Source organism: Crassostrea angulata, chromosome 2, assembly GCF_025612915.1.
Source record: "Crassostrea angulata isolate pt1a10 chromosome 2, ASM2561291v2, whole genome shotgun sequence".
Lineage (NCBI taxonomy): Eukaryota > Metazoa > Mollusca > Bivalvia > Ostreida > Ostreidae > Magallana > Magallana angulata.
In genome coordinates this window covers 75,171,091-75,185,997 of record NC_069112.1, presented here as the reverse complement: position 1 = coordinate 75,185,997, position 14,907 = coordinate 75,171,091, and the positions used below count along the sequence as shown (strand labels likewise).

The 14,907-nt window shown below is 32.6% G+C and overlaps 1 protein-coding gene across 2 annotated transcripts; it reads left to right on the top strand.

Moving 5' to 3' along the window:
• The first annotated feature begins 456 nt into the window (after window positions 1–456).
• LOC128171517 (multiple epidermal growth factor-like domains protein 10) lies at window positions 457–11,825 on the top strand. 2 transcript variants are annotated; one of them, XM_052837295.1, is made up of 6 exons: window positions 457–606; window positions 3,379–3,603; window positions 5,355–5,609; window positions 6,034–6,168; window positions 10,556–10,693; window positions 10,789–11,825. In XM_052837295.1, exons 1-6 carry the CDS (start codon window positions 555–557, stop codon window positions 10,980–10,982), a joined length of 999 nt encoding a protein of 332 aa, XP_052693255.1. In that variant the 5' UTR covers window positions 457–554; the 3' UTR covers window positions 10,983–11,825. The 2 variants fall into 2 exon arrangements, with proteins under 2 accessions (XP_052693255.1, XP_052693256.1); XM_052837296.1 differs by lacking the exon at window positions 457–606 and adding an exon at window positions 2,403–2,503.
• Window positions 11,826–14,907: the final 3,082 nt, after the last annotated feature.

Genomic DNA, 14,907 nt, shown 5'->3' with positions numbered 1-14,907 from the left:
TGTCTGTCCCACTTCAGTTTTCCACACTTTTTTTTCTTTATGCGTTTAAGGAATAATATGAAAGGACTGCGAACGATATCATTATCTGGAAGTAAAATGTAGGCGGGAAACGGGCGTTAGCGTTCGCAGTTCTTTGCTAAATATCTTCAAAATGTCAAACTACAGATCAAGTTTACACTTTTGTAGCGTCTGGTTGACATATTCTCCAGAAAATTGATTTTTTATTCCTTTTTTTTAATGTTCGGGTTCGATATTCTGCATAACATTGCATTGTTTTCACAATTTCCACAAACCGGTAGGGAACGTGTATTGCTTATGCATATTTGACATATTTGTTTTTAAAAGAGGAAATGCGTTATAATATTATAACATTACAAAGTCGACATTTTTTACTTCAACGATATCTGCAAATTAGTCAACTTCGATAATTTGGGGGGTTAAGACCCTCTTCTACGTCACACTGTTTAACGAATGTCTACGTGAAACTATAAACAGAATTCAAGAGTCGGGTGTGTTTCTTGATTTGATTTCTGTTGTCCGGGCTCGTCACAAAGATGTATGCAGTGTTTGTGAGTGTTGGAGTTTTTGCCTTTGCTAACGGTTATGGTGAGCCAGATCTTTTATATGTTTAATTTACATTTGTGTATGATAAAATCGGCCCGATTATTGTATACATGTAGTTGGTGAAATTTTGATATTCAAAAAGAAAATTTTTGTTCGTTTGACTCGACAGATTTTTTTAAGTAACGGATATTTGCTCTGATTACTGTATCTAAATACACGTACATGGATCATGATATCGGAAAAATGAAACGTGTGTTATATTATAATATTGTACTATGTCAATATTTCCTAATCGAAAACAAAACGCTTAGATTGTCAATAAGAAAAGAAAATCTCATTGTTGCACAGCCAATTAGTTTGAACTATGACGCTTCATTTCCTTATATTTTGTTAACGGCGTGAATTGGTTCTTGCACTGGATCTGAGAATTAAATTGAATGTCGGAATTTTTTTTAAACATATTGTTCATTTATTTGTTTTCAATGTTAGGTGTTAATTAATGACGTGCATGACTTTACAATGGGTTGTATATTATTTAAAACATTCTACATGGTATGAATCTGCGGAGCATCAAAAGTTTGTCATAATGGGTGATATTTTAAATTATAAAAAAAAATGACGCCTAATTATCGTGCCGATAACTCAGACATTGTATATTTTCTAAATATTTCATTCACAGCCATCAATTGATACTCGAAAACTTTAATGAATATATATACGGATGATATAAAACAATACACGATGCACTCATTGCTTATGCAATACTCTCAGAATTCTTGATAGATATCATTTTTATAAGATGAATAATGGAAAAAAATATTATCCAACATGAAAATTTGCTCAATATTATTTTAATAAACTGGACAAAAAAATAGTTACAAAATTAATTTAAAAAAAATTGTTACAAAATTCATTCCCAAACTTTATTCTATTTCTTCAAGTCAAACTCTTTAGCCAAGGGTCACTGAGCTTAAATCTTTGCACGTATCATTCAAAATATACGTGTAGGAAACTCAAGTGTTGGTAACTGTGGGACCAGGTATAAATTGGCAGTGTGCATTTTACACCACGCGCAAAATATTAAACTGCTCTTTTTTTGTTAACAACAGGTTGTTAAGTCGTATAATTAAAGCAATATCTTATAAATAGGCTATACATTAGCTTTATCAATCTTTTGTCAATCAAATTCAATCAAAATTATTAAAATGATGTTGTTGAATAAAACTGCACATTTAGTTTGGACCTTGCCAATGGTCGATTCGCTTAGTTATGAATTAATGCTTTTTGTTATCGTCATAACATTTATTCATTTTTTACCAGGCTGGTCAATGTTATATCTCATACATTGTTTTTTATAATGCTTAACATCATACTTTAAACTGTCTACATTTTCTCTATTTTCTCTGTTATATACTAATCACACCAACAGAAAAACGTCTAATAGGACAAAGTTATATTTAACATTATCTTCCAAGTGATATATCTGTGATGACTATCTTGATAATACCGGCGTGTCGATAACCAGGAACATGCTACAGGCGAGAACCAGGAACATGCTAAAGGCGATATCTCCGTGCTATTTTTGTAAATTTTAAAGAGCAATCCCTTTCCCCGTTTTATTTCATTTAATTAAACGACAATAATTAAGTACTTACCATTAAAATTTGTTTTTAAAAGAGGAAATGCGTTATAATATTATAACATTACAAAGTCGACATTTTTTACTTAAACGATATCTGCAAATTAGTCAACTTCGATAATTTGGGGGGTTAAGACCCTCTTCTACGTCACACTTTTTTAACGAATGACTACGTGAAACTATAAACAGAATTCAAGAGTCGGGTGTGTTTCTTGATTTGATTTCTGTTGTCCGGGCTCGTCACAAAGATGTATGCAATGTTTGTGAGTGTTGGAGTTTTTGCCTTTGCTAACGGTTATGGTGAGCCAGATCTTTTATATGTTTAATTTACATTTGTTTATGATAAAATCGGCCCGATTATTGTATACATGTAGTTGGTGAAATTTTGATATTCAAAAAGAAAATTTTTGTTCGTTTGACTCGACAGATTTTTTTAAGTTACGGATATTTGCTCTGATTACTGTATCTAAATACACGTACATGGATCATGATATCGGAAAAATGAAACGTGTGTTATATTATAATATTGTACTATGTCAATATTTCCTAATCGAAAACAAAACGCTTAGATTGTCAATAAGAAAAGAAAATCTCATTGTTGCACAGCCAATTAGTTTGAACTATGACGCTTCATTTCCTTATATTTTGTTAACGGCGTGAATTGGTTCTTGCACTGGATCTGAGAATTAAATTGAGTGTCGAATATTTTTTTTAAACATATTGTTCATTTATTTGTTTTCAATGTTAGGTGTTAATTAATGACGTGCATGACTAATTATCGTGCCGATAACTCAGACATTGTATATTTTCTAAACATTTCATTCACAGCCATCAACTGATACTCGAAAACTTTAATGAATATATATACGGATGATATAAAACAATACACGATGCACTCATTGTGTACAATGTAAATTAAAGAAAAATTAATGTCCGCTAAAAGCGAAGATGGGAAAACAATGTGGGTGCATATATCTATTTATCAAAATCGTCCGGTTTTTATTATACCTTTAAACGATGTTGTTATACATATGATTGTAATAAGTAGAAGATTGATTTAGAAATGAAATGACTTATAAAAAAAAATCAATTTCCATATTAATATACATTTCTTTTTTTAACGAATTGTAGCTTAACACTGTTTAGCGAGGTTTTTTGTTTTTACTTCGAAACAGTTAATGTCGCCCTCAACAAACCAGCATACCAACAGTACTCTATAGGTATCGACATATATGACGCCAGAAACGCTGTAGACGGACGTAAATCAGACCTGAGTATTGTTGGAGGGCAATGTGCTCGAGCATTTAGGAGACAAACCGCCACCTGGTGGGTGAACCTGACCACCATCCACAGCATCCACCATATTACCATCTACTTCATGACGGATAATGAACCATGGGGTATAGTCACATTTACTAAGAGTCCAGTAAGATATGAATATGCTTCGACAATAGCTGTATCGATACATTTAGTGTTTATCCCCACATGTCACCCAAATTCTTATACGAGTATAACAGTCTATCAGAATATTGTGTTCTGAAATAAAATACGACGGTACATCAATACGTTCGTTACACGTATGAAACAATATCATGTAAAACCAAAAAGTGTGTGAAACTTATCTTCATTAAATTGTTTCCATGAAATTTAACTTCTAGAATTACATCTTCACAACCTCATCAAAAATTCAACTCTCCTACTAACAAGATGATGAGTTTGTTATTTTGATTATTATAAGTAATGTCAGCATTTAAATAAAATAAAAATTCAAGAACATTGGGTATTTAACGAAATGTTGAACGATGCACTATTACTAGTACTAAATTACTATATATACGTCTGATAAACATCTGATTATAACGACACTATATCACATCAGTATTATAATTATCACTAATGCAACATGCGTAAACCTGAAATCCACTTGTTATAACTATTTATATGAAAATAGATCAATACCGTAACAATTTAACGTTAGATATGCCCAGTGTTACAGTAGGTGCTAGCACGATAAAGGACCCTCACTTCTCTTGTAAGCCGCGGTCTGAAGAAATGGTTTACAATGTAAACAGAACGTTCTCCTTTGGTACACTGCTTTTTTTTTTTTAAAAGGTGTTCATACTCAGTATCATTTGATGGATGTTGAACAACTGAAATCTAAACTGTGTTTAAACATCTGCTATATGTAAGCAGTTAATGTCTATGAAATGTATCAGGAATTTCTTACTATTAGGTCTACATGTAAATGAGTATTATTTAAGTCCACGATTTTTCATGAAATAAGCTATTTCTACAGAACATTTCTGCGCAGATATCTTTGAAAGTGCAGTTTTACCTAGATATAATAGTGTGTTAGAATCCTAACAAATAAATCCATACTATGACTATGCAACGATTAATAAGTCCAGAGTCGCAGTAGGTGTTAGCACGATACAGGACATGTACTTCTATTGTGAACCCTGGCGTGAATCACTAAAGGTATGATACTGAATACAAACCGTTTTTTCTTGAATTAAAAGCTTCTTTAGACTTCTTCATGACCAACCCATGAATACTCAGTGTGAGTTGATGGATGTTAAGAACTGAGATTAAAATGTGTGATATTACGCTTATCTGCTCTTTGTAAGCAGACACTAATTTTCTTATTTTGATTTTATTTCTGCATCCTACATGTAAGGTAAATTATATAGACATATTGTGCACGTCTCTCATACAACGAATGCGATTTAGGCACTTCAATAATTATCTAGCTTTATTAATTAAAAAATCGAAAATAAGAAATAAATATTATGTTTTATGTTTACTGTAATTTCATTTAATGTCAAGAGTGCTTTATGCAATTACTTTGTACTTACTCAATATAATAGACAGACTACAGAAAACAGAATGAATGAAATACCGTTCATCTTATGTTGTTTTTTTTTTTAGCTAAACAAGCAAATCAAACACAAATAGGTACTATAGTTATCTAATTTTACTACAAACCCTTCATTTTTTTACAATGTTTAAAAAAGTACAACAATCACAATACTGGGTATCCTCTTTTACAGATACGACATCATAAGTTGTCTTTAACACCATATGTTTGTTGAACTTTGTCTAGCTACATGATTATGTACGTCCATCAATAATTGATTAACATTTAATGCAGGTCCTTCTAGTTTTCTTACTGAGTATTTCCTTGGATTTTCTGTGTACGTCTCCAATACAACAGACAGACTACAGGGAACACTGTGTTACAAGGACGACAACTTTACAGTAGACACCATACCTGCTGTCTTCACCACAACCTGTCCTGTACATGGACAGTACGTCATTTACTACAACGAGAGACTACCTATAGTTACCTATCCTGATGGCTACTCTGATAATGTTGGTACCTACCTCTGTGAGCTGGAGGTGTATGGTGAGTAATGTTATACCGCTTTTTATAAGTTAAGGTACATGACGTGATATATCAATAACAAATAACAAACTGATGACATATGGTCCTTTGTTTGTTGGTGAAAGGCTCAGTGTTTGTATTTTTTACGCACGATAGTGATCAAGTTGAAAAAAAAAAGAAAAAAATGTCTATTCAAGTAAGTTCTTTTTAAATTATTGTCAAGTGTGAGTTCACATGGCTCTACATTGACATTTGATATAAACCATCTGAAAATAAGTTTTATCGCATGGTGCAAATTTTTAAACCCTAAAGTAGCCTTTAAGTTTAACATAAAATTTATTGAAAGACTATTTAAAAACTAATAATGTTATTCATCATAAGAGAAACATTTTATCGGAATTATACTATTAAGTTCTACTAATCACGAATGATATTCATTATACAGGATGTCCTACTACCGGATGTTACGGGTCAAACAATAGCCTCCCCTGTCCAGACGTTAACTGTCAGTACTGTCACATAGAGACGGGCACCTGCCAGGACTGTAAACCTGGACATCAAGGTTACCGATGTGAACTAGGTAAAACTGCCTATGTGCCACTCTAATGAAAATAAAATATGATTAACATTGTACGGCTATAGTCTAAACATTTAAAACCTTTGCAATTAACAGTGCGACGTATGCAAATAAAAATCGTTCAGTAATATTGATTTGCAATTTCACAAAATAATCTAGGATATTTTGTGTTTAACTCTGCAAAAAGTTGCGTAGCAATTAATTAAATGTTTACATTAAGTTTATAATTTTCGATATGTTTGCATTCTAGATAAATTATGAATAGATTTAAGAGAGGTCGATTGTCGTGGTTATTTTTAGACTATTTTAATCTTTTTCATAAGAAAAACTTTTTTATAAAAAATAATAAAAACTAGTAGACTAATTGTTCTCGAACAATTAGAGGTCTTTCCACCTCATTGTGTTTTATGTTTAAAATAGGATTGCTTCAATAGAAAAAAGTATTTTCTAATCTGCGTTACTTCAGAAAAAAGTGTCAAAAGATTAAGTAAGCAATTTATTATTGCTTGACCTTGACCTTTGACCTTTATGTCATTTTCATCTGACAAGGTAGACGCTTCAATACCAAGTGGTCCGATGTATTTATGATTATTGATTCAAAGGTTATTTGTGTTTTTTATTGAATGTTCGAAACTTTCAGGGGAAATAACTGCTAAAAAGGGACTTTGGATCCTGTCGGTATGAGTAGACTGAAGAAGCGTCCAAGTATACTGAATACATTAGTAAAAGTTTCAAGTTTCTATCTCTAACGGTTAATGAGGAGTGGCGATAACAAGCATTTTGTACAATAGGGGCAATAACTCTATAATTGTTACATGGTAAGGGTCAAAGGGGATATTTTGAAATGTCTTACGATGTCCTACTACATCCATGAAAAAGTTTTTCTCTACCATCCTAAACAAAAGAGATACAAAAACTCATTAATTAAGAGATTTTAAGATGACCTTGACCTTTGACCTTTATGTCATTTTGTTCGGCCAAGGTAGACACTTCCATCCCAAGTGGTCCAAAGTCTCTATGATAAGTAATAAAAAAGTTGGAAGTGGTTTTATAGAAATGTTAATACTTTCAGGGGCAATAACTACTAGAATGGGGGCTCAGATCCTTTCGGTATGAATAGATTGAAGAACCCTCTAAGTGTACTGAAGACATTGGTAAAAGTTTCAAGTTTCTATCTCTTATGGTTTCAGAGGAGTAGCGATAACAAGCTTTTCGTACAAAAGGGGCAATAACTCTGTAACTATTTAAAAGAAGGAGGCAAGGGGATATATTTTAAAATGTCTTAACATGTCCTATTGCATCCATGAAAAAGTTTTTCTTTACTACACTAAACAAAAGAGATCTAAAAACTCATTAATTAAGAGATTTTCAGATAACCTTGACCTTTGACCTTTATGTCATTTTGTTTGGCCAAGGTAGACGCTTCCATCCCAGGTGGTCCGAAGTCTCTATGATAAATAATAAAAAAGTTGGAAGTGATTTTATGGAAATTGAAATACTTTCAGGGGCAATAACTGATAGAAGGGGGTCTCGGATCCTTTCGGTATTAGTAGATTGAGGAACCCTCCAAGTGTACTGAAGACATTGGTAAAAGTTCCAAGTTTTTATCTCTTATGGTTTCAGAGGAGTAGCGATAACAAGCTTTTCGTACACAAGGGCAATAACTTTGTAAGTTCTGGGAGTTATCAAGCAAAGGGTCATTTGGTACTATAACTTTTAATGGCCAATAACATAAAGAAAAAATTGTTTCAATATCTTTTGAAATAAAAAAGCTGTCCCTGGAAAAAAAGAAGAAAAAAAATAAGAATAATAAAAAACATAAGAAATACAATAGGTCTTTCACCTGAAAGGTGGAAAGACCTAATAAAAGAACATCACACATTTAAATGGTAAAATATATGGATTTTTTCCTTAAAAGAAGTTTACAGCTAAACAAATCATATATAAAAATTTTAGTGAACTGATGGTTAGGTCTCACACAAGGAATTAATTTCACTATATGTTACTAAATAGCTTTAATTCAGTTAATTAATTAACTATACTCTCAGCATATAATTCATGAAAGAGAAATTTTAGTTAAATGCTTAATAAATTTCAGATCAGAAAAATAACGCCTTAAGCGGTTTCTAAGAGAGATAATTGAGAGTAAACATACCTACCCCCAAGTACACGTGGGTTCCACATGTTGACAAACAGGCTCAGCACCATCCAGGAAGTTGCATCATGCGCATCTAAAAAAATAGTCCCACTGAAATTAGTGTGACAATTCCCCTAAAGTAATAATTCTCCTAGCCACTGAGTCCAAAATCAATACTATAGGCCTAAAATAAGGTGCGAAAAAAGGAAGAAAGAAAAGAAATTGTCTCTATATATATGGAACTACAATTGACTAAGTTCTAAGTTCAGTTTGATTGGCTATTTCCTTGCGTAAGACCTTTAAGTAGTGGATAGTTTGGTTTTGTTTTCTATTCGCGCACTGGTTTTTAGAGCGCGCTTTTCTTGCCAGAGCTTCGCGCCGGGGACATACATTTGCTATAGATTCATATGAAAGTTAACACATTGACCACTTAGAAAGAATAGAGATCAGATAACGTTATTTTCACACACATCCCTTTAAGAAATGAACGCTTTAAAGACTCATATAACGTTAACTTGTTTTGAAAATCATTTGTAATCCACTCTGAAATCCTAACTAGATTATTACCCGCGGAAGCACGGGAATTAACACTTTAAACATTATGATATAATGCTTAATATGTTGAACCATATTTTTTGTTCTTTTTTTTTCTTTATCTTATCCTCTATAACTGAAAAAAAAAACAAACTGCATGTATATTTTGAGGAGCGGGCAGGGGTAAACAAATCTAAACTTAAATGGATAATATACATGTACGTGGCCTTAATCTCGTTTGTTGCAGCTAATTGAAAAAAACAACCTTCTTTTTTCCAGTGAATTGGTATGTTGTGTATCTCTCTCTAAATTTGGGTCTTTAGGTCAATTGTATATATAATTTCTATTACTGAGAATTAGACTTTCAGATAAAAGACTGCTTTTTAAAACAATCTGAAAGAGGGAGTGGGGTGACATTAAACTTCTCCGTTTTATGCATGCATCGTTTATGAAATTTAAACACGCTAGGTTATGCATTATTATCCATGTGCATGCATATTTTAAACCAAAGTTGTCGGATTCAAAGTATCTGCCCCATGGTTAGTTCGCCCTACACTATCAACCATGATGTCAACTAGTCAACCCGTTTCTAGGCACCCGTTCTGGAAAGTTCTTTTCATTAATACTAAATCGCATTAGTTGTTCTATTTCATTTATTAACCTTTTGTATTAATCGAAGTCCGATCGAAGAGATATCTCCCAGCGATGCATGATGAACTGGTCCTACACTTTTCGTTGATTAGTAAATTAGCGTCCTTGGTTACCCCTTTCTGGAAAGTTCTATGCCATTCTCTCACCAGAGGTCGTACTACGCAAGCCAACAAGTCTCAAATAAAAAATCGCACACTAAAGAAACGAACTGACTCATTTTATGTATTCAACATTTGTCAAAACTTAACTTTTATGTTCTCTCTAAATAGGCTCATAGTAAATGAATTAACCATTTACGTAATCATTCAATATTATTTCCTTGCAATTATATATTTTGATCGAGACTATCCCTGACTTGGATCCGCCAAAGCGTTTCCACCACCTAACTCTCATTCTTGCTATTTCGGGCTTGTTTATCGAAATTAATCATAAACCTACTTTCATTTTCGTTTCATTTAAAATTAAATTATACCTTACGGGCATCATATAACCTGTATTATTTATTGAAGGTAAACGCAAGCACTCTCATGCAGGCATTTTGTAGTTTATTTGCAAAATGTTTTAATATATAAGTATAGATTAGCTAAAATCTGAAGTATAAATGGCGTTCATTTAAAATATCCAACAATTTTTTTTAAAATCTACAGTCATTTAAAGTTACAAAAGCAAATTCTATTTTCCACTAGTTCGCCAAAAATATTTTGTTTTCTTTCGAAATATAAAGGACGCGACTGTGCAGAAAAGGTACTGTAACCTGCTAAGAAGGGAGTTGTCTATACCTTTTCTGTAATAATCAGAGTATTAACTCATAGCTTGACTGTGATTTCCGAATACGTGTACACAATTATACTGACTTATTGTAAAGCTTGCGACGAAGGATCATTTGGATCCGAATGCAATGAAACATGTGGACACTGTCGCGATTGGAACATGACTTGATGTGATGATAATTATTTAGGGGCTTGTGTAAACTCGTGAGAAGATGCGCATGTAGAATACTTTGTTTGAAAATAAATATATAGTACATATAACATCTACGCTTTAAAGGAGTGAACATTTGATTTGTAGCCTGTGACAGAGGGTTGTACGGTTCTGAATGCAATGAAACATGTGGACACTGCCGTGACGTAAACCAGTGTTCCAATATCAATGGAACATGTTTGACTGGGTGTGATGCTGGTTATCTAGGGGACTTGTGTAAAACTCGTGAGTAGTAGAGCATGTATTTTGTATGAAAATAGATATATACATTTAGTATATATAACATCTATACTTTAAAAGACTGAACATTTGGTTTGAAGTATGTGACAGAGGGTTGTATGGTTCTGAATGCAATGAAACATGTGGACAATGCCGTGATGTAAAACAGTGTTCCAATATCAATGGCACATGTTTGACTGGATGTGATCCCGATTATCAAGGAGACTTGTGTAAAACTCGTAAGTGTACAATTATTTTACTATACATATACATAGTCATACAGATTGATAGATAAGATTAAGTGATAGATAGAGAGTTAGATTGAAACGCGGGTAGGTGAAGGAAACATATAGGCAATTTAGGGTCTTAATCTAAAGATTTAAGAACTGTTTTGAACCAGTCCAAACACTTGGTATTATCTTCTAATAGATGACAATGCCACAAACTCGAGAAGTACCTTACTGCCACATCGGTGCATTATCGCGTGATAACTATAAATAGCGTACGTATATTCCTTAATATAAAATGAGGTACAATAACAATACCCCGTGGTTTCCACAAATCAATAAAACATATCAAGGGAAGGCAAAAGATCTCAGTTTTATCAAAATAAATCGCTTCTAGAATCCTATATTCCTCTAAATTAAATAGATATTCATCTCGTTCTCAATAAACCTTCGTAACTTTTGCACGGAAAACGGTAAGTTTCATCAAAGCAACACAAAACACGGGATTTTAGCAGCACTATTCAAGTTTAGCTTTAATCACACTATTACATTTGTAATACATGTTGAATTGAAAGTTTAATATATACGGTGTATAGTGTTGTTCTAGTCGGATATGTATATCGGAGGAAAGTCTGGCCGACAAATAAAGCAAAATTACATATCTTTAATGAAATGATTCATAAAAATAACATCGCTTCAAATATTCAGAGATAGATAGATAGATAGATAGATAGATAGATAGATAGATAGATAGATAGATAGATAGATAGATAGATAGATAGATAGATAGATAGATAGATCTGAGACATGAATCAACAGTTACACGTGTGATGGCTGTAACGATATCAGTGGTACATGTGATTATGGCTGCCGTCCTGGCTGGATAGGATACTTCTGTCAAAAAAGTAAGTTTGTTCACATATATGTTTTTTTAATTTAGCAATTATTTTTTTTAATAAAAAAAAAGAAATGAAGTTATTGAAAATATATATAAGTTTCAATTCAGTGTAAAGTATAATTTTAAAAAAAAACAGTAAAAAAAATCATAAATAACAAGTAATAATGAAATCATATATGCTTTCAATAATAAACACATTTATCAATAACATAAAGAATACCCTAATTTTCTTTTACATTAATTCGTTGGTATTAAAAGGTACTTAGGCTTGTTTTTATTTATTACATCATATACCGTAGTTTGTTTACACGTTCGTGTTAAAATCGTTCATCTGTGTGTTTGATCTAGGTTGTCTACTGCAGCCTTACACGTTAATATTCAGTATATACCGAACTTTTTAATTTTTTAAAGGTCTCAATGACCTCGATTCAATTTAATACATTTGCCCAAAACTGGACGACATTGAGTTTATTGACTTTGTGTACGGAGTCTCTAAGTATGCATTAAATAGTCGGGGACAATACACCCAGTGTATCATGGGTAAGTAATTTTGTAAATAATGCATATTATCATAAAATATAGTACGTTAATAGTCTGTGAATACCAAAATGCTAAGAATTTCTCTTTAAAAAAATCAGAATGACCTCGATTAGTTTTCAGTTTAATACATTTAAACAAGCCGGGGATAATACATCTAGTGTTAATGTTTTCAATACTTAACACATTTATCAATAACATAAAGAATACCCACATTTTCTTTTTCATTAATTCGTTGGTATTAAAAGGTACTTAGGCTGTTTGTGTTTATTACATCAAATGCCGTGGTTTGTTTACAAGTACGTGTTGACATCGTTCCTCTGTGTGGGTTGATCTAAGTTGTCTACTGCAGCCTTATACGTTAATAATCAGAATATACCGAACGTTTTATTTTTTTCAAATGTCTCAATGACCTCGATTAGTGTTCAATTTAATATATTTGCGCAAAACTGGACGATATTGAGTTTATTGCGTTTGTGTACGGAGTCACCAAGTATGCATTAACCAGTCGGAGACAATACACCCAGTGTATCATGGGTAATTAATTCATATTATCATAAAATATAGTACGTTAATATTCAGTGTATACCAGAATGCTAAGATTTTTTTTCTAAACAAAAATCTGAATGACCTCGATTAGTTTTCATTTTAATACATTTGCGCAAAACTGCACGTTATCAAGTTTATTTATAGAGTTTCCAAGTACATATCAACCAGCCGGAGATAATACACCCAGTGTATCGTGGGTAAGTGTTCAGGAATTGTTTTTGATAAAATGTTTTTCTGGTTTTTTCCCCTTGTTTTTTGTTTTTCAGCTCACTAGAACTAAAAGCCTAGGTGAGCTTTTCTGATCACGTTTTGTCTGTCGTCCGTCTGACATTCTGAAGTCCAGTAAGATACAAATATGCTTCAACCATAGCTGTATCGATACGTTTGGTGTTTAGCCACGCATATTAACCAAATTCTTATAACAGCAAACCAATTTATGAGAATATTGTGTTCTGAAAAAAAGATACATCAATACCTTTCAAAGAATGTCACATAAATCACGAAAAGTGTGTGAAACTAAACGTCACTAAATTGCTTTATGAAGTTTAACCTCTAGATTTCATCTTCTCAACCTCAGCAAATATGTTACATGTATTGTCCGAATAACAAGATGATGAATCTGTGATTATGATTATTGAAGGAAATATCAGTATTAAAATAAAAATAACATCGCTTTTTGATGATTTTTAATAAAATTACACATACCTGTGAAAGAAATACAGTTGAGATCGTTAAAAGGGAATATATCCAAGATATCTTCATTGAACAATTATCTCTTTTCACTCAGAAAAATTCACAGGAACGAAAACAGATTCCTCAGGAGATTTATAATGGGGAATGTTAACATCTTTTCTCCATTCGGAATACACTCGGAATACATCGCGCAATTTATTAACTTTATTATCCGGGCTTATTAATGGCTGTTACAGTGCAAAATCTCCGTAGACTTTCAATATCGGGATGTGTATTGAAACCTGAAGCGGTAGAGAGGGCGTTTCAAAACAGATAATCTGGATATGAGCACAAAGGTATTTACTATCATTGAAATATCAAGCAAAATGCGGTGACAGTAAAACTCGGGACAAAGTATAACAAAAATATCCATACTGTGACCATGCATCGAATAATAGGCCCAGTGTCGCAGTAGGTGTTGGCACGGTAAAGGACACTCGCTTCTCTTGTTACCCTGGTGTAAATCAGTAAAGGTATGATAATGAACACGAAGCGTTTTTTTCTTGAATTAAAATTCCTTTTTTGTTGGCTATTTGTAAGCAATCACTAGTTTCATCAAGGTATTTATCTTATTTAAATTTTATTTCTTGCTACAAGCTACATGTAAAGTAAATTATGTCAACATTGTGTGCACGTATCTAATACAACGAATGCGATATCGGAACTACTTCCAATGATTTTCTAGCTTTCGTAATCAAACATTTTAAAAGAAGAAATAAATATTATTTTTGTCTGTTTACTGCAACTTCATTTACTGACAACATTAAATTCTTTGGATACTTGCTTACGTTGTACGTATTCAATACAATAGACAGACTACAGAATGTATGACAGAATGTATGAAATACCGTTGATCTGATGTTGATGGCTTTTTTTTTAAGCGAAACAAGCTTTTTATATTTTGGAACTATAGTTATCTAATTTGACTGCTAACCTTCCAAATTATTTTACAATGTTTTAAAAGTACAGCAGACACAATTCTGAGCACACTCTTTTACCGATACAACATCTTAAGTTGTCTTTATAACATTTGTTTGCTAAACTTTGTACGTCAATCAATAATTGATTAACATTTTATGCAGGTCCTTCTAATTACTTCAGTCAGTTCTTCCTTTAATTCTCTGTGTACGTCTCCAATACAACAGACTACAGGGAACACTGTGTTACAAGGACGACAACTTTACAAAACTCACCATACTTTTTGTCTTCAATACCACCTGTCCTGTACATGGACAGTACGTCATCTACTACAACGAGAGACTACCAGGAGGGACCTA